This window comes from Blennius ocellaris, assembly GCF_963422515.1.
Source record: "Blennius ocellaris genome assembly, chromosome: 12".
Taxonomy (NCBI): Eukaryota; Metazoa; Chordata; class Actinopteri; order Blenniiformes; family Blenniidae; genus Blennius; species Blennius ocellaris.
Window position 1 is genome coordinate 14,160,319 of NC_137661.1, and position 21,388 is coordinate 14,181,706.

A 21,388-nucleotide genomic window follows, 5' to 3' on the forward strand; every position below is an offset into this window, starting at 1 on the left:
CAACAGCAGATCTCTGAGTAAAATCTTGGATCAGGAGTCAGATGGTCTGGTAAAATGCATATGCAACGCCTGCGACTTACTGCCCACCTCACATTCCTGCCATTACCCCCCCCCCCCCAAGGCTGACAGCTGATGCCAAATGCTGTCAAATGTTTTATTTTTTTTATTTATTTTGTTCCCAAGCAGCATATGATCCTGTGAACTTAGTTTCAGATTTCACAGGTTTTCACAACCGTTTTGGACTTTGAATAATCTACATTCCACATGCAGCTTTTCTGAGTAATGGGCTATATTTAGCCACAACGCTGCAAAATCAAACAGAAAAATAAGTAGAGATTTGCTTCCACATCAGAACCGAGAAACAAAGTGGTCTTTTTTGCATTAAGACGGAATTCAATTTACTGCATTACAGACCGACGGCTTCCCAGTTACAAGCACTCGCGTTTATATTTTGTTTTGGCATTTTAATCTGAAACATTTTTTTTTACATTACTTTAATCACTAGAATCACTTTAAAGTGTCATATAAATGGCAGTGGCACACCTTCACACCACCCGGTAAGTCTAATGCGCCCTTGCAAGCATGCAGAATTCATTTTCCTCTTGCACCGTCGTGACTAAAGAAACCAACAGTTGCAATGCTGAACGCAAGCATTATACGTTAAGGTCATTTGGAAGAATTACAGTTCATATATTGCCTGCAATTTTCAACAATGACAAAAGACGGCATTCAAGCATGAATGAATTTTGAAAACGATTTCACAATAATAACTTGAGTTCTGACCAGAGTTAAATTCTTCCATATGTGAACGTGGAGGAGATCCCGTTTCTCATTACAAAGATGAAATGTAAACAAAAAGAAGTTGACTTTGTTCTTTGCCACGTAGCTCAGGGATTAAACTCGACCAAAAAGCAGAGGAAAGCAGTAACCCCTCATGATACAGTGATTATACTTAGAACAATGTAAAAGCTAACAGATGTCTACTTTTCTGCCCATCTTTGTGTGAGACCAAACATCAAGAGTTGCAATTGCAAAATAGTTCGTTTACAATCTTCATTCAAAAATGTATTTGCCCTCAATGACCTCCTGGCCCATGATGACAAACACATTAAAATGAACAATAATGAACATATGCAGAAATGTGTATTCAGATTTAGTTTACCACTGGCGTTGATACAATTCGGCAAAACCTGATTTAATTTCAAGTCCTGATTTTTAACTGGCAGTTTATTTCAAATCCTTTTAATCCTTTTAGTATTGTAAATATATTTAAGACACAATACATTCATAAGGTAAGATACAGTGAATACCAAAGAGTGTAAAAGCCTCTAACAAGCACAACATAATACTTTCTAATGAAACCCAACTAAGAAAATCCAATTAATATTATTTAAATTATTATATATTTATTAAATTAATGTATTTTAAAGTACAAGCCTAACTTATTAGGCTTGTACTTTAAAATACATTAATTTGATATTTTATGACGGGTCTCGTTGTGAAGTAGTTTTGATCACAGGCCAAACACAAACCGTGTCCATGATAACCTTTTCAAAGTCAAAACTGCAAACTTTTCTTGCTTTTTGGCTGCTTGTTTACATGACAACAGCTTCCGGGAGTCTGTGAAAGCGGCACCTTTGAAAACCGTTTGCAACGTGTTGGAAACCCTTTGCTACGGCACAAGAACACCACGGTCATAATTAATAGTTCTGCACATGCCCACATAAGATAATAACGACGAGGAATCCGGAATATTATAATGCTGATCACGCACTCGTTTGAATTTAACGCTGGTTCTCCAATAAAGCAAACGTTTACTACATCATGCAGAAACACCGTTGTTTACATACAGCAGATACTGAGTGGGCCTAAAAAAACCCAAGAAAGACCGTTTAACGACACTTGAATGTTTGCATCGCAATGTTCTGTTTGTGGACGGATGGGCGGTGTATTATTAAACACAGTAACCACTAGTGGTGGGACATGAACACTGCAGTGCTTTCAGTATTTCAGACGTTACATCTGAACGCACAACTAAAAGAAAGATGTGAACGTGAATCCTTTAAAACCAAGTTTCCCAGCAGAGTTCATGAGACTGGACAACTGACTACACAGTGATTGCACTGCCTCTGCCTGTATATTGTGAAGACGCCATGCTGGTTAATCGGCTGAGCAAACGAGTTCAGATCCATTTGTCTCAGATCATACTGGCGCAGTCTAACCAAATTAGGGGAAATGTATTCATCGCATGATCGTAAATACATGTTATATACCTCATCGGTATATTATTTGTTTCTCAAGATCTTTATCAAATGTATACAACTTTAGATTGTTGTTACTCTTCTTTCCGTGCTGCCGGTTGTTATAGCAAACATGTCAGCACAAGTGTCTCGTTTCTCAGAAAACAGGAAAAGACGTCACTGACTGAAATAACCACAAAGAACACTCAGCATTTAGTCAACAACAGCTTTGGATGAAGTAGTGCTTATTTCTATATTTAAAAACAGAAGCCAAAAGAAGTTAGAATCTTCTTGGCGATCCAACTAAAAAAAACACAACAACCCATCTCTTCTAAATCCGCAAAACGTTTTCAAAGCTGATGAGCTCCATCAGAGTTACGTCCACCCCGTTTTACAATTATTCTTTCTGGTGCAACCAGAGGCTTGGCGTTAATGTCTCTGGCCTCTCTCTTTTTTCCAACCCTGTCTAAACTAACCTTGAAAGTAACAGGAGTTTGAATCCTGAATGACTTCATATAAAAACAAAAAAAACTAAAACATTCCTCATAAACATTTCCCACCTGCCTGAAGCCAGGACAGAAAAGCAACACGAGCATTGCTTTAACAGCAATAACTTACAGCATCTCCATCCATCCATCCTCTTTACAGCTTAATACATATGGGGTTGCGGTGGTAGTAGAACAAGCAGTGGATAGGGAAGGAGTCCTGGGTCAAGCTCAAGGACATCTCCCAGTCTTATGTGCCATACCACGAGTGTGAGCTCCAGGTGCCTTGCCTTCGCTCTGAAGATAACTTATGACATGACAAGGCCACTGAACATGTAGGGGAATGACTTACCTCTCTTTTTTTTAAATAAACGTTAGGCCTGTACCTCTACTGAGTAGAAATGACTGTGCTGTGACAAGCTGGTGGTGAGGAAAAAGTGAAGTTGAAACAGAAAGTACCCAGAGGTCAGCATCTTACCTCGAGGACGGGTCCAGCCCCCAGAATGGTCCTCTCAACTCCACTGGCATAGCCCTTCTGGCTGAGAGCCGTCAGACAATGGATGAGGAAGTTGGTACTCTGGGTTTTGCCTGAGCCGCTCTCCCCAGAGATGACTATGCACTGATTGACCCTCTTCCTGAGCATAGCGTAGTAGGCTACGTCTGCGATGGCAAAAATATGAGGCTCCAGTTTGCCCAGCTGGTGGTTCTCGTACATCTTGACGTACTTTGGGTTGTAGATGGGCAGGAACTTGAAGGGGTTGACGGCAATGAGAATGCTGCCTGCATAGGTGTAGATCTTTTTCTTGTAAAAGCGTGAGCGCAGGTTGCTCAAGATGCTGTCCTCTTTCAGGACGGGGAGGTTGCAGAGGTCTGCAAAATCGTCCTGGGGTGGAGGAAGGAAGCCCCTGGCGGCCAACCTGTGTGCCGCTTGGTCCTTGGACAAGGGTGGGAGGTGAACATAATGGATGGAACCATCGTGGTTTCTTTCCTGAATCGAGCAAAGAAAAACACAATGCAAATGTATTCGTTTATTGCACTCTCCTTGGATTGTTGGATGTAATATACATGAGTCACTTGTTAATTACTTTCATTATTGGTGTGCAACTATTTCTAGTGTTGGTTATTTGGCTCAAGCTACTGTTAAAATGGACAAAAACAGGAAGAAAGAAATGAAGGAAACGTTAGAGGAAGGGACTCTCTCAGTGGGTTATACTTTCTGAATTGAAAAATGAAGATAGCAGGATGCAATCAAGCCTACCTGAAGTATGAAGTAAAAGCCAAGGCTCTGAGGATGTTGCTCCTGGGCTTTCCGAGGCCAAAGTAAAAACCTCTGCACAGGCAAGTCGCCGGCCTCCAGTACCCATTCTTCCCCACCACTTTCCTTCACCTCCGCCAGCACGTACATGCGACTGGGGTCCAGCCCCAGGGCCGTAGCGGCGTCCGAGATCACCGAGGCTGCTGTTGCATCCTTCTGCACTCTAAAGGAAAATGCAAACACACATTGGCATCAAATTTTAAAATCATTTCTTGAATAGAAATAGAATTATGAATGACTCAATGTTACACTTATTACTGCCGAACGCTCACCTCAAGCTGCAGCAGGTGGAGATTGAGGGGCACTGGACGGCTAACCGGGGATAGATCTGGAGCTTGTACGAGCGCCCGTCGTGATCATTGGGATGAGCAAGTCCGCCTCCCCCTCCTCCACCTGCATTTGTTGCCATCGTGGCAGCGCCATCTCTGACACTCATCCTGAGCCAGGGGGAGTGATCTCAGCATGCCGCTCCCACTGCGTCACTCTCACCACACAGCACCTGAGGACAAGAAAACGTTCCATAAGTTGTAAATTACGTTTACGTTTGTGGAACCAGGCTAATAAAATGTTTTTTTTGGGGGGGAAATACCTTCCATTTGAAATATGTAGCATTGGCCCAATACCTGTACAGAGCTGCCCAATTTAAAACACTTTTTTTTTTTTGAAACATTGTTGAGCATTTTAACAAAACTTTGAAATGTCCTTTGAAACAAGCCAGCAAATGTTAATCTACCGGTTTCACACAGCACAAGCCTTGAAATTAGTAATATTCACTGGAGGCCTGTCAAACTATTTACTTCATTTTGCCTCTTTCCTCGCAATATCTATTAATACGGTAATCAGAGGTTTGTGATACTTTACATAGCAGTATCTGCACAATGATCAGGCAGCACTCAGTCAACATAACAAATGGTGATTGTTGATATTTTGTCAATTTGCATCTTTCATGCAACTTTCCAAAATTCAGCTGGTACTTATTGCCATACATGCATTGCAATGTGCATCACTGATTAATACAGTATTATTACAAGATCGATGTTTCAAGTGCTAAATTATTAGTTGAGCTGAATTAAAAAAAAAAAAGAAAGATAATGAACAAGGACTGACAATGTACTGGGCCAATGGTATAATATTTCCAATGTAGTGAATAAGATAGTATGTTAATAAATATGTATTCCTCGAGTCTGTGACGACATACTGTTTTGCTATTATATCTAAATCCTAATGACACTTTAACAGAAGCTGCAGCCGAAGATGTTGCACAGAAATTGAACCCTTCCGCTTAGTGTTTGCAGCTTCGACACACAACCAGACAACACTCAGGGGTGAACCACAAATGATGTAATGATTGCACATTATTCGCTTACAAAATCAAGACACCTATAGCGTTGTTGAATGTAGAATGTTGTGGCAGGGTTCAGTACCTTCAACATCCGCAGTGTTTAAAACACAAATACTGACAAATTTGAACAGTGTGAAAGTTTAACTGGGTTAAATAACTTTACAATCTACTGAGTGTTGTCATTTTCATTTAAGTTCAGCGTAGCTCTTTTTGCAGTGTTTATACCTGTAATTCTTGTACATTTTTAGTTCACACAGTTTATATTACACAAGGACTGTGTTACATGGTCTTATGCTCTCTGTTGTAAACAAAACCAAACATTAAATGCTGATTCATGACTCTCTCATCAACTGAGTGTTCTCCAACCGTCACTGAACAGCTGAGATCATCTATGAATCAGTTAGCAGTTTTCCACACCGCAATCCACTGTTAGGCAGTGACAGTACAGAATCTTTGAGAGCTCACACTCCTCTGTAATTAGCATTCAAAGTATTGTACGATGATACTTTTTCATCCAAGTTCACTTAAACCAACACCCAAATTACTGACGGTGTATTTTACAGTGGTTACTTCGCCAGAACAGCATGATGACAGATGTACATTACCAACAGAGAGCATAAAGCCCGGCCACCATTACAGTCATTTTAAAGTCAACTGAAACAACACGAGCTAGTCCAGGACTGATTCAGAGGAACATCCAGCTGGATCTGAGCCAAAGAAACATATCATAAATCAGTGCTGTCCATCACCACTCACATAGATAGCGACGGGGTAAAGTGTAGTCTAATTAGAGATCAGGTGACATGGCTTTGCATTAGTAATGCATACTGTTCACACTGTGATTTCCCCTCGGGGAAACAGGAACCTGGATTAAAACGCTGCCTGGCAGACAAAGTAAACTGCTTCGAGCTCCATTTACACAATGTTTTCGAGACTCTTTAAGACAACGACAACAACAACAACAACCAGAGTCAATGAAAATGGAACTTTTTGAAAACAGCTTCCCGGAGTGCAACGTTTTCAATAAATGACTCTCTTTCTCCGCATTACCAGAGAAAACTAAACTTTTGTGAAACGCTTTGTACTGCAAATGCGCACATCGGTTAACAGTTCTGCACATGCAGATTGACAATAACCATGAGAGAATTCAAAGACTTTGTGCTGCTCACTCTTGAATTTAACAGTGTTTCTTCAATAACGTGCACGTCTACATACGGCACATTTTGAGTGGGTCTACTCAAGAAAGACACTTTCAAGGAGCCTGAATATTAAGATTGTACTATTCTTTGCGTGCATGTATAGGTGGTTGTATTACAAAAAACACAGCAGCCACTTAAGTGCTTTTGGCATTTCTGCGTGTGTGTGCCCCTTGTTGTGTCGATCATTGCCATGTAAAATGGACGCGTAGTAAAATGATCAAGGCTAAAATCCTGTAAGCGATAAGGCCTATAGATTATCACCGTTATAATAAAATAAATGTTAAATTAATGCTACAATTTAACAGAGCCAATGGCAGAAATATGACGCATTACGTTTCATGTTGTGCACATTCTCAAATGACATTTTAAATTTGCCATTATAAACTTAGCTTTCGTCATAACCTTTAGCAAAACATTGTCACCGACAGTAAATCTCACCAGTAAGTACTGAGAAAGACTTTCGGGCATTTTCTAATAAAGACAATTACATGTGATAGAAGATGCATCATTTCAGTCATGCAACACCGGGGTATTAATGTCTCGTCTCTTCCTCTGCTCAATCAAGGCAGCCTTGATTAAAGCATAATCACAGAAGCTCTCCTTGAACAGACAGTTTTATAATAGATAATTTATAACAGAGACCAAACCAAAGCACGTAGTGCCAATGTTTCGAGTAATGGTTTGGGTGTACCAAAAATAAATGAGAAGTTGCTTTAATCCTCTTAAAGTGCTTCCCCTTGAACAATTGCTATCTGTTTTTGCAATGATTAAGGCATATTTCTAAAACTAATGTGAATCCGGAAGTTGTGTTATTGCATGTAAAAAAAAATATTAAAAAAATCATTTTGAACTAAGTTGTCTCTAACAAAGCGAACTCTGGAATCATCTGGGTCACAATAGAAAAGTTAGAGGGAAAAACAGAGCAACTTGAGACGCATGAGCTTGCGCCTTTGCCAGGCGAGCTGACCACACTCCCAAAAGCATGCAAGCCCGTGAAATGCCACGGCATGCAAAACTGTAGAGACCACAAAGGCCAGCATCATCATTATCCTCCATCATAAGTCTGGTTTAATTCTGTCTCTTTAACTCCCGAGCTGCTCTCTGAACTAGTCAAGACAAAAAAAGACACCAGCTACAGTAAAGCTACACCATCAGTGTGTGAGATATCCAGACTCACATCACTGATTGCACAGTGGGGGGAAAACATAAAACATTTTTTTTTTTTTTTTTTAATGGATGAAAACATGTAGTGACTGAACCACGAAGAGAGAGATGGAAGGAGAGAGCGAGGCTCGGAGGGAAAGGTAAACATTTAAAAGTGAGATAGAAAAAAGAAGGGCCTCGGGGGACAACAAAAAGAGACGGAGGCTTTGAGATAATGGTGCTTCCTCCCTGCTGAGGAGATCCTCTGTGATGATGCCCAGCATTCCACAGATAAGACTCGGGTTCGTCTGCTTGTGGAAGCTTAACTTGGCACTTTAGCTGCTTACTGGGAGTTGATCGAAAGACACAAGAGCACCGGGCTACAGATGAGTGTAAGGACGGTCTCTTTTACTGTTTATTGTGGGCAGGAAGTGGCATTAACAACCAACAGGCTCTTTAAACCAGCCGGGTTTTCTTTAAGCATAATATCTACCACCCATTCCCACTGAACTTACTAACCTCATCCCACTTAACCCCTCATTATCCAGTCAAGGAAAATAGGCTTCCTGTATACTAATTCTACTGTACACACAGAAAAATTACTTGGCGAATTGATCTCCAAGTGAAAAGGTTTCAGAATACACACGGGGGCTATGAGTGAGCATTAAGTGGCAGTGATTCGCCGTGAGAAAAAAACAAAAAGGTGAAGACTTGTGGAAATTCAAACGTTGTGTCACATTTCAACGCTGTAATGCTGCATCATACTGTCAACAGTGAATGAAATGCCATTGTATATGTGACTCACAAGCACAACCTACAAAAATAAACTGTTCACACAGTTGGGTTTAAAATTGAATAAATACACATGTTCATCAGGGATGAAGGGAAAACTGCTGTATTAAACTGGCACTTGGTAGTTTGTAGTGAAGATGGAATTTGTGACACTCATTGGCACAAATGAATTCCGCAAACCTGCTCCGACTCTCTCTTGCCCCTCAACTCCGAGGCGCGTCTTTGTCCAACTTAAAAGGAGAAATCACACAATAAAAGCTCCACGCTGACTTGAATGAAGAGGAAGAGGAGTAATTGCAAGTCTGGGGTGCAATTAGTAGAAAGAGAATCACTTTATATAGCGAGTTGTTAGAGTTTATGATCTTACTTAATGGTGCTTGAATGAGTTGAGTGTTAGGCTCCAAGTATGTACGACAGACAGCCGGTCCATTAAGAGGAAGATTTGCTATGACCACACTCATACATATATAGACCGTCTAAAAAGAGCAACTAGTCAGTGGTGAAACACCCATGACTGACTGTATGATCTGGCAGGAAGTGAATGATCCAATGACACATACCAAAGAACTTCACATGCAATCCAGAAGTACCATGATGAGATTTTTTTTTCTCACTCCTCCCATCTCATTCTAACTGGAGACCACTCGCCAAATTAAAAAACAAAAAAACAACAGCAACAAAAACATCCTACTGGGAGGCGAGTCATGATGTCAGCTGTGTGTATGATAAAAGGCCAAGCAGCAGCGAGACCCACAATTCCACTACAACGCCACAGAGTATGACACATGATAAATCTTTTGAGTACACAACTAGTCACAGGTATAACAGAAGTCAGTTCTTAAATAAAAAACAAACAAACCTATAAATATATTTAGACTAAACACAAAAGGCGATTAACAGTGTGACTTGCACTTTATTTGTTTCTGGATCTGATATATTGGGTTTTAGGGGTCCGTTTTCACAACGAAGTTGCTTGGAGCATTTGAAAATGTAACTTTTCTAACAAAGTCTCTGAAAGTGAAACTTTTCGGAAACACTCCCAACTCCATCCCCGTGTTAACATGGGAAAACATAGCTCATCTGAAACGCTACAGGCATAGTAAATAGTTCTGCACATGTGCGAGCAGACCGACGATAACAATAACGTCAGCCTCCAGAGTGATATGCCTCCCAGTGTATATTCTTCTGGGACTTGGTAGTTTCAGAGTTGTTTGTTATGGCAGTCAATCTCTCATAAAAAAAAAAAAATTAATAAAAAAAAAAAATCTAATAAATCATGTAGTCACATATGGGCCTAAAGGTCTGACTTCAGCCCTTTTAACTTGTGCTGTTAACACTAGTATCTGCTCCACGAATCAGAAATTGACTGACATTGATGAAATAGGCTATGAGTAAAGGCACAGATTTATGGATGTGACTCACTAAGGATGTGCCACGTTACGAGTTCACCAGACAAAGTACCACTCTGTGAGTGAACTACGCTTTTGTCAGAAAAGACACATACGCATATTATTGATATTTAGATCATATGATTAGTATACATCCTCATGAAAAAGCCCAAGGGTAAAAATGTATTGTATTCCTTTCATCCTGGCACATAGAGCTTCTTTTGAGCTGGCCAACCATCCTTTCCAGAGCGCATCTGTGTGGCTGCCATAGGCAAAGACTTCTTTCCTCTCCCCGGGGAAAGTGGAACTGGGGCACTCAAGTATCCATCACCACTACAACTCTCTCTGCATGACCTGATGGAGATGAGAAGGGTTGGCTTGTTGCCAAAGGAAAGAGTATTGTCCTCGGGGCTGAATGAGACTCGGAGGCAAATTCTCTGCGTGCGTGTTTGTGTGGGTTGTGGTTCTTGGCACACATCTATGCGCAGTATACTTGCATGGTAGAAAAAATATTGCTCCTGTTGCTGATTAGTGATAGTAAATATGCTTCAGGGTTGCCGCTTTACAGGAAGTTGTGAGCGGTACAGAGCCGCCTCGCTGCAGCCATGAGGTTGATATTCAAAGAGGCAGTCTTTTGTTTGAATGGGCCCGGACCTAAATCAACGAATTAACTCATCCACCAGACACAGATCTGGGCTCAATAAGACAGAAAACAGAACTGTGAAGAGAGAGTGAAATAAAAAGAAGTAAAAAGACACCAGTAGCTCATCTCCTCCTCCCCCCCTGTCTTTAAGTCAGCTCCCAGGCTGGCCAGCAACAAACAATAAAACCAGAGCTAAGGAGCATCTGGTCCCTCCGTCTAAAGAAGAGGATAAAGGATAGAGGAGCCACGGGGATCCAGTCTTTGACTTGATGATATTATCCTATTCAAGCGATATACGCTCAGGGTCAAAGTTATCCACCCTGCCGAAAGCAAGACACTAAGAAAGAACTTAAAAGAGAAGAGACATAAATAAGTGGAGATAATTAAGGTTTTAAAGTACTTTAAAAAAAACATAACAAATATGACAACATATATTTAATCCTCCTAATTTTACAGAATAAAATATAAAAAGCTGGACTACTGCCTGTCACATTGCATTAACATGAGTGTGATGGACAGTGCAAATCAATTAAAACGTGGTCATCCGAGTGCACTGTATTGATCTACCGCTCCCAATATCATGTGTCTGAGTCATGTATCGACTAACTGAAGTAGACTGCTGTTCATTTGCCATCCCTCGGAGGTAGATATGACCCTTTAATCACTCACAGATTATTCCAAACCCAGAGAGAGAGGTAAACATCCACCGCTGTGGCTGGCTGCGATCATGATGCACAATCTAATTTAAAACAACTTGAAATTGTGGCCACATTGCTCCTCCTCCACGGCCCTCACGTGTCGATCTCCTTTGCTGTTGCCTGAGGTAATCCTACATTACTTTCAGCTGCAGCTTTATAAACTCCTGCTTCATGTACATTTCCCAGCAGGTCAGTAATTCCGGAGGCCCGGGTACAGCCTCACACTACTCCCCCACGGCTTGCCACCCTGCCTCAGCTATGATGCCGTGTGTTTAACTGCTTCCTGAAATGTCCCTCCTGTCATATCACTGCCTCCTACAGAATTTGTCCCCAGCTTTACTTTCCAACACATCTCCTTCAGCCCTCTTCTGATTACTCCCCTTTGCCTATTGCCTAACATTTGGTGCTGCTGGTTAAACTCAGTCCAGATGCCAGCATAAGAGAACAAGGGGGGGCTAGAAGAGCAACACAATATTGACGGAAATATCACCAACTAATGTTTTATTCATTTCTGTGTGCTGCCTTTTTTGCTATTCAGACCTAAGAACAAGCAGCGAAGGACCACAAGACAGATTTCAATAAGCCGCAACATATGAAGTGTTTTGTGGTCCAACAAACTTCTTGCAAAGTTCCCTCACAGGAAAACATTCATCCACATTTTTCTCCAGTACATAAGACTGATGCCCCAGGGTTCTTTCGTCCACAGGTTAATACAAGCATAAGGCGATGCATAGCGGGCAGCGAGGGCAAAGCGATGTTTTCAATCAGTGTGACAAGTTGAAACTCTAGATACGAAGCAGCAACGTCCATATGAAACACAAGGAGGCCGTAGCATGTCCGACTTAATGCATCCCAGAAGTCTCTGTTCCATGTGACTGGTCCGTTTTGAGGTTCAGGCTGGTAAGCTGTGACAGGGGATTCCAGGGAGTTTTCTGGATCAGTCATCGCAGCCACGTTAAACTAATACACTACGTTAGACCAGCAGTGGAAGTAGAAATGCCAAGAATTCAGTCAAAATGCCAAGAATACCAATATATCTTCTCGAGTATCACAGGCATACCTACACCAAGGCACACTGCGCAATCCCCCCAATATTTGTAATAATATTCTGCAATGGGGTCATTGAATAGATTAATTCACCATTAAGTGTAATTAAATGAGCCTTTAAAAAAGCCCAAATAAAAAAAATAAAATATAGAAGATATTTAATGGCATCAATATTGTTTTATAGGTAAAGATTCACATCATAATTATAGTTTTCCATCATGGATTACTTCCACCTGGGGTCAAGTTAAGTCTCCCCACCATTATCCCAAACTATTTACTTATTTAGTGTAGCTAGACCTGTACACAATTTGAGATAAAGCAGGCATGTGTTTAATCCATTCAGGAGTATTTGATGCTCGGTAAACGGCGGCTGCTCAGGATGGTTTTCAGTTCAGGAAGCACTTCCTTCCCGTTTAGCATGATGAACTGCATTCACATGCACAGACAAATATACATACAGTTAGGTCATCTGGAGACGTGGGGCAGCTGCAGGCAGAAATCAGGAAGAGGAGAAAAGGAAGTGAAGGGAAAGAGGCAGACAGAGGGGATTATTGTACACGCCAACTCATATGGGCTACCCGGCATTAAAAACACTTCCTAGACACATGACTCCATTGTAACACCAGAATAGCTGCTGTCCGGCACAAAGTACATGTTTAAAATGTGTTACTGCAGCACATGTCTCTTTATTCAATAGGATAAAAAAAAAAAAAAGTCCAAACAGGTGGTTAAATGGCTATTTTTTTTTCCTCTCAAAGAAGTGTGCAGCATACAACAACAAAAGCAGCAGAAGAAAATGAGATGGAACCACACTAATAAATGCTAAAGCTATTTTTAACACACATTTACCTTAACTTCAACTTCAATGTGTGACTAAAGACAAGAGAAAATGCATTTTTAAAGGGTTTTAGTAAAAAATTAAGGATGCACAAGGATATCGGCACCACACTGGTGTCCGTCAATAAACATTCAAAAAAAAAACTCTGGCAAAACATGAGACGCCGATTACCATCACTCCCTCTGCCTCATTTGCATAACTCTGGCTGAATTCAACGCCGCTCAAAACATGCCACACTGCACCCAGCATGCACTGCGGTAGGTTTTACATCGACGATAAATGGGAAGCAGGAAATCGACAGATCCTGTGGATGTGTGATTTTGATGCACGGATGCATCCAGATCATATTGTATCTGCAATATTGTTTTAAAAATATCAACACATATCCAATATTGTGCATACCTACTGAAAGTATGACAATTATTAACAAAATTGAGGAATGCTTGGAATATTCACACATCTCCATGTGAATATGACATATTCTAATGATTATGGCCTGACATGACCTTTTCATCAAGCTATCTACAACGTTTGAATGAGGCAGACTGACAATGGCCTTAGACACATAGAAAGAAGATACAAGATGTATAAATAATACATCAAAAAAAAAAAAAAGAACTGGAGTAAAACATTTGTTAAAAAGATGTCCTAAATTCTCTTTTCCAGGCCCCGTCTTTCTGCTTGAATTACAATACGTCTCCAAACATGTCTCCTCTTCTTTGAACCACACATCCTTTCTGTCAGATGAAATGTAACTTACATATGGTGTCATCCGTCAGTGACCAAGGGCAGACTACACGGTCAGAAATAGAGCAAAAACAAACAGAACAGAGCTCGGCCAATAGTGAGCTCACAGCCAAGGTCTGCCGTTTCTGCACCACCTCTCTCTCTCTCTCTCTCTCTCTCTCTCTCTCCATCAACCCCCAGCTTGTCTCTTTCTTTCCATCTCCTTCCCCATCTGTGCCTCCCTTGTCTTTACTTCTATGCTTTACTTTTTCTTCTCTTGCCACTCTCCACCTCCCTCCAGGCATTTGGTGGTGAGACTAAGATGGAGTCAGCGCATCGAGACACAAGACTAACCCTCATGCTGAATATAAAGCAACAGAAATGTTCACACTACGTGCCCTTGATTATTATATCTAGTATCTAAATATCCCAAAAGTTAAATGTGTCATTAAAAATGGCATTTTGGGTATGCAAAGATGAAGCAGCAACACATTAGTTCAAAGCAAATTATTTATATTTTGCATAACCTATGTTTAAAAAAAACAGTTCATTTTTTGATGCATTAACTTGGTGAGATGTACTCGTCGTGGAACTATTTATACAACAGAACATAAACAAAAACCTGCACCTGTACAGTCTGTCTCGGCTCTTTCCTTGCATCATTCTTCTTTTGTTTTTTTAAAGGAAAAGAAGCAGAATATTATAGTCTGTTAATGACTCTTGAACCAAAATGCAAACAAGAGAAACACGCACTTTGATTTTAAAATTAACGTAGGGTACTGATGAAAGTGTTTACCGTCTGTTGTTCAGTGTACTTTTTTTGTGAAATAGTCAAATTTATGCAACTATTTTTGATAAAAGACACCCTGCTGGCTGGCGACCATGAATAGTGATGAAACAGGAAGAATGTGAGATATCAACAAGAATCACAGACTAAACCCTACTACTGCAGTTGGGCCACTTGCAAAAGAAACAGACTTTTTTTTTTTTTTTTTTTTTACATTGCATGTAAATAACCCTCATTTGCTAGACATGCCGATTACATTTTGCACTGTTGTGCAGATCAACATCAAATAAAGTTCCAGGGCGTTCTCCTTTTTTTCGCCCATAATCCAGAGGCAAGACCGCAGAAAGGATGGAGGAGGAGGTTACAGCACTCAACATGGCCACAGATACAACAGCCCCCCTGCTTTACAGGAGGTACAAACAACGTCTCAAAGCCAATATGTTAGAAGTGAAAATAAATTGGAGTTCTTTTTTTTTTTTTTATCAAATTTTCCCCAAGTTGTTGACAAGATATGAGACAGGCAGACTTTTTACAAAGCCCTTCAAAGTTCAATTCTATTTCTAACTAATTATAACTGAAATGTTTTTGTTTGGTGTGCATCATGTGCCTGCAAATAATTTTAGTCTGACAAGCTAAAAGGTCGTGCTGGGAGATCCTCAGCCCTGGGAGGAACTGCCAGAGCCAGAGCCGATGCATTGATTTCACATGGGTGGGCGCATCACAAGAACCAGACCCAGATCATATTTAACATCATGTTGAAGGAAAAATACTTAAGACGATGTGGTTAATCTTTCATTTCAAAAACAATCTTAAAGTAAGTAAATATGTGAACATTTGCCCTTCATGAAAAACTTTCAGAATATTCTTATATTGAGCCTGGAAATATTCGTCCTCCTCCTCCTTCTTGAGTGTTTCCCCTGAGTCTTGACGTAGAAAGCACTACTCCAACTGCCTTAATGTGGGCTACCATAACACCAGTCCACCACTTTCCACATCACTATGGAACATTCTGGATTAGTATGTTTTGGTCCAACCTTTGGATTACTTCGGTATCTATGCTGAAAAAAAATAAAAGAAAAAAGTCATTCAAGCTTTTATTTCAGTCACATGAACTTGATGTGTTTGGACGCTACAATGATGGTGAAGTGAAGACGAAGTCACAACAAACAAACGCACTGTAAGTAGGCCATCGCCAAACAGTCAGTCTGCGTTTTCCTCACTTATACCCTATCATTACAGCTGGGTCTATTTATAAAGCCCATAAATTCAACTTACCACACTGAAAGAACATACCGGGGGAGAGTTACCAAGGAGTTTGTGGAATTGAAACATTGCGGCGCTCTCCCTCTCTAAGTTTCGACTCCTTGTCGTTGCTCGCTCACGAGCTTTGTTCAGTTTGATCTCTTTTGTTACTACAAGATGCAAAGCCTGGTGAGCAGTTTTGAAACGGAACAAGAATCCAACCAACATTTTGCCAGCATTTATGTGACAACACAAGACAATGCTATGACTTACTGTAGTTAGACAAAAAGCAAGTGCAATGCCAGTTTTTTTTTTTTCTTTCTGGCCTGCTTTATTCTATTAATCCCATCACATATTTCACCTCCATACATCTACTCGGCTTGTTCGGTTGCATTACCCAAGTTCATCCATCACAGCACGTTCAAATCAGTTGAGCAATGTGCACGTTTGGACTCTATTGAATTGAAAATCAAAAACTCCTGGAACTCAACACACCGGTTTACAAACCGCTGATAACGTCCTCCCAGGTCATGCTTTAGCAGCAAAGGCAGCAACAGGGTGATATAGGCAGTTTCTCAATGGGTACATACGCATAAATAAGAGCGCAAGCCTCGACATGTTTGACTGCTCTTGCCAATCCCTTGGCTGTGAGCGGTTTGCTGCATCGAATGTACTGAATGTAGACTGTGCCGAACCGCCGAACCATATCGAAACCCAATGCCAAATTTGAAAATGTTTTAAATACATTTAAATCCGTCGAGCACCAACATGTCAGTGATTAATTGGTATGAAGTCTGTTAACCGTGACTTAGTAAAGGGGGCTCTGCAGACTCATGGGAACGCAGATAACACAGATAGCCTACATAACCGAGTACGCCAGCTGCACAGAGACAACACATGCTGCTGAGGGACTTATTAGAAATCACTGATGGCCCAGCACACCGCAGCCCGACCTATTATCCTGTCCTTGTTCTGTCATAGACCAACATTAGACAGACTCTGAGGCCATGTGATAAAAGAGGAACACACAATCTCTCAGAAGCAGTCCAATACTGCATTCCTATGAACCACATTAAAGTTCATTTCTGCATCCATAACTACGATTCTATATCAAGCACACGCACAAGGACCTCACACATTGCAGTGTTTACAGATAAGACTTCAAATCAAAAGTGCAACGGGAACAGTCAGTGTAGGGCAACTATTCTAATCTATTTTCCCACACTAATCATAATTCAACAAATGGCCGAGACAGAACAAATAATTTGTCAAATAGTTCTCAAAACCTCCACATCAGACCATGAAAACAACAGAAAGCTGCACACAGAACCAAATTTCAGTTTAATTTGCTATGTGCAAAATGTAATTATGAAACTCACACACCTCACAAAACGTTGGCTAAACGTAAAATGTTGCCAACCAAAACCGTCTTGGTAATTTTGACATTTCACTAATGTCAAAAATAAACTCCCAACCCAATCATTGTTACCTTTAAAAATTCATGTGATGATTCCTATAAATGTCTTATTGGCTCTGATAATAAGAATATTTTACATGAAAAGTGTTGCATGAGGAGACAACAACAGTATGTCATGGGATTTGGGTAATAATCCAAACGCTACAGACCTAAATGTATCAAAAAAAAACAAAAAACAATGCAGGTATGGGACAGTGTTGAGGTCTAATCTATTCACAGACAAAGCTTTATTGAAATAAAACTGCTCTATAAAAGGTAACTGCGGGGAAACAATATAATGAGAAATGCATAAGGGGATGTCTAGCATATAAAAAAATAGATGTAATAACACTAAATATAACAACCGGATCTCCTTAAGTCTCCTCTGAGAAACATTTGCATAGTTGTTATGAAGGCCTTTTTTTTCCCCCCACCCACTGTTTCACACAATTACCTTCACCAGAATGTGTACAGGGTTCTAACTCAGGCTGGAGCTGGTCTTCCTTCACCTCCCCCACTCATCCCAGACCACTGTCAGCTCTGCAGTCGGGCTTGTGGAGCACAAACCAGGGGGCCATATGGCTCCTTTTCTTTCAAAATATGGCAGAGAGCCATTCTGTGGACTGCAGAAGTCTTTAGAAGCAGTTTAAGAACGTATAGGATAAAATTGGCTCCGATGCAAAATAAAAGATGTGGGGAGGTGTTGGTAACCATTTTAGATTTAAAAAAAGAAGAAAAAAAACGATTTTTTATGAGGAAAAAGAAAAATCAATGAGGGTGTGCACCGTCCATAAGAATACAAATATATCTGAATAATATTGCTGTTCAGTTACAGCTTTTGAATCCATGAAAAATTGCCGTTAAGTAGCTCGGCTGTGAGCCTTTAAAACTGACGTTTGAATTTTGAAGCTTTCTCGAAGGGAGTGGTGTGTTAATTCAATTCTGAATACGACAGATGGGGATGTTGATTGGACTGAATATGATTATGCTTGGTGTGCCGACGGTACTAAGCCGGGTTTACAGGTACGGCAGAGATCACTAGCAGCTTCTCTTGCAAGCGCATGTGATTAGCTTTGTTTGCATGGAGACAATAACGCGGACGAAGGTTTGATCACAACGAAAACTGCACATTGTTTTCGCCCATCCCCTACATCCCAGAAGGCTTTTTGGTGTGACCATATTTCAAATCATTACTTCAGGCCAGTGTCAAAACATGTGACTGCGAGCCTGTCAGAAGGGTAAATACAGTGCAGTGGCATCATTAAATCATTGGCTGGTTAGGCCACTGTACAATCCAAGGTAAATAGAAGAAATAGCAGGACAGAAACAGAGAGGGAATGAAGTGCCCGAGTGCACTTTTTATTGTAGCTTTGAATGATGGCTTTTTTCCCACCATCTGGATGTCAGTTATACGGCCAGAGCGCCGTACGGTAGCTTTTGTAGAAGGTTTGGCCAATGAGTTACTGTATGGAAGAACCAGCAACTCAATTGTAGCATCATTTTATGTTATATGCTATTTAAAACATATTTCCAATATCATTACATTTAACACAGGAGACCATTCCATTGGACGAATCACTACTGACTGAGTTTACATAATTTGGAATTTATTATAACAGTTGGCCATACTGCAGGGAAAAACATGGCTATTCATATCATTGCATACATTCAATCATTAAGCATAATGATAATATAAAAGTAGTTGTATTTGGAGTTGTTGCTTGTTTACTCTGCCTCCATCCATGGTGAGTCAGGGTCAGCTCCAGTGCCAAACAACCTTGTGTTGGATGTAAGATGCATGGATATGCATGGACTTACTCCCATTTCACTCTGGTCTCAATGTGGGTTTTTACTGGTATACAATTAAAACAAACCCCAGATAAGTACACAAAACATTCTGTTTTTTTTTGTTTTTTGTTTTTTTAAATCGGCTAGCACATAAAAGCTTCCCAAGATTTAGAGTGCAACACATGACACGTGAATTTTGTGCCGTTATTGATTTCAATCAGTGACAATACCTTTTAGGGCTGATGAGCAGTGATGAGATGCCTGTGATTTGACTCGATAACAGATGTAAACCAAGGATAGGCAAACAAGGTTTTGGCACTCTGCAGATATCACTCAGTGAGACTGTCAGTGTAGGTTTGTTGCAATGGCGAGGGGAAATACTTAAAACCGTAAGCTTGATGTATAAGACAATAAACAAAGGATGGGAAACTATATCAACAGAGCAAACTGTCTTACATGGAAGTGCTGCTTCATCATTGCTGTTTTACTTTTCTTATCACTGGTAATCATGGTTGCACTCAGCCGTAAATTGTCCCCCGTGAAGGGCACATAATAACAGCCATGATCAAATGGTAATTTGGATAAAGCGCAGCTGCCCCCTTTCTACACATTGCTGATCGGATTTCTTTTTTTTCTTTTTCTTTTTTTCTCCAAAAGGCTCCAGAGTCTGCTCTAATCTTCTCAAAGTGATCGGTGGAACTACACCAGAGCCCTGTGACACACAGGTTAGTCCCATTATCAGCAGTCAGGCCCGGAGACCTTCTGCAACAAGTCAGCCTGCATTCATTCACACACTGGATGCAAGAATGCTCCGATGTGTCACTGACCAAACAGACACACCGTGATCACCGTAACACACACAGACAGCCACTGTCCACTGGCTTCAGTTAGTCAAGAAAACCAATCTCTTCCCCTTTTTTTTGGCTTTAGTCGGTGTGAGAAAGGTTTTTACTTTACTGGGTCGCGTTTCTACAACTTCCTATAAACAGCTGTCTGTGCAGAACCTGGTGGCTGTTTTATACATATATTTATCTGTAGACCAAAACACCCGTACTTGTAGTGCAAGAGAAACTACAATAAAAGAAGAAGAAGAAGAAGAAGAAGCTGGTCCCACAGAGGCAGCTTGAACAATATTTAACCTACCTTTCTCGGCCGTTTGTTTCATTGTCCTGGTGTAATCCTCCACTACACTCCCCGCCGTTCACCCAAATGGCGAGAGGAGAAGAAAAAAAAAAAGATAATCACGTCGCTGCCGTTTTCCCCCCGTCTTTTTCTTTGTTTTATCCCCCTGGAATAAAAAAAACACTGGCTCGCATCAAAGCAGGCTCACAATCGGCTGTTCTCTGAACAGACAAAGCTCAGGAGTTGACACAGTCTGGAGGTTTGAACACGGACTGTGAAGCGGAAAAAAAAAGAGAAGAAACACGAAGAGAAGAGAGCTCAGCCCTCCTCAAACAGAGAGGAGACCTCTCAGAGTTCACAAGAACCCAGTCAAAAGTCGCCTCTTTCCTGACGAACTGAGCTGCTTCACCGCGGCTAACCAGCTAGCCCGTAGCTACTTCCCTTCTCCCCATACAAGTACCAGCAGACTGAGCAGAAGAAAGTTGAGGAAAAAAAAGGCACGAGCCAGATTCTGCACAATGAAGCGCCCTGTTGCTCCAAGGGGTTTAATTATAAAGCAGCGCCCCCTGCAGGATGGCGCCGGCGGTACAACACACTGTAACTAAAATGCCTTGGCGTTATCCTTAATAGGAGAAGGCCGCGCGCGCGCGCGCACACACACACACACACACACACACACACACACACACACACACAGCACATTCTTGTAAACTTTAAATGTCTGTAATTGTTTGTAAAAGACTTTATGCAACAATGTTTTCTTGAGTAAAAAGTGCTATTATTAAAAAAAAGTCCTAAAACATGCAGGGTGAACCTAAATTGCCCCTATAAGTGTGAATGGTAGTGTGCGTGTGTGGTTTGTCTGTCTCTGTCTCTCCTTATGTTTGTTCTCCAGGGCAATTCCAGGCAAGTCTAAATCCACTAAAATGTATACCCTGCTTTTAATGAATCCTAAAATAAATAAATAAATAAATAAATATCAGGCTCCAAAAACCAACTAACCAGTTTTGGTTCATGTAAATTGATGGATTCATTTTATTGACACACTTGAAATGAAAAAGCGTCGCCAAGGAGGACCCAGAGCTCCTGGAGTCTCAAAGTTTGAAAAAAATGGGGGGATTTTTTTATTTATTTTTT

General features: G+C 40.8%; 1 protein-coding gene across 4 annotated transcripts in view; it reads right to left on the reverse strand.

The window, feature by feature from the left end:
• myo9b (myosin IXB) overlaps nucleotides 1-20,693 on the reverse strand; it is a 49,350-nt gene extending 28,657 nt beyond the window's left edge. For all 4 annotated transcript variants that reach the window (XM_080505928.1, XM_080505927.1, XM_080505926.1 and 1 more), the window contains exons 1-4: nucleotides 20,273-20,693; nucleotides 4,313-4,539; nucleotides 3,984-4,203; nucleotides 3,204-3,713 (exon numbers count right to left, since the gene is read on the reverse strand). In XM_080505928.1, coding sequence (XP_080362054.1) covers nucleotides 3,204-3,713; nucleotides 3,984-4,203; nucleotides 4,313-4,476 — 894 coding nt within the window. In that variant the 5' untranslated portion in view covers nucleotides 4,477-4,539; nucleotides 20,273-20,693. The remainder of the gene's footprint in view (nucleotides 1-3,203; nucleotides 3,714-3,983; nucleotides 4,204-4,312; nucleotides 4,540-20,272) is intronic.
• Nucleotides 20,694-21,388: the final 695 nt, after the last annotated feature.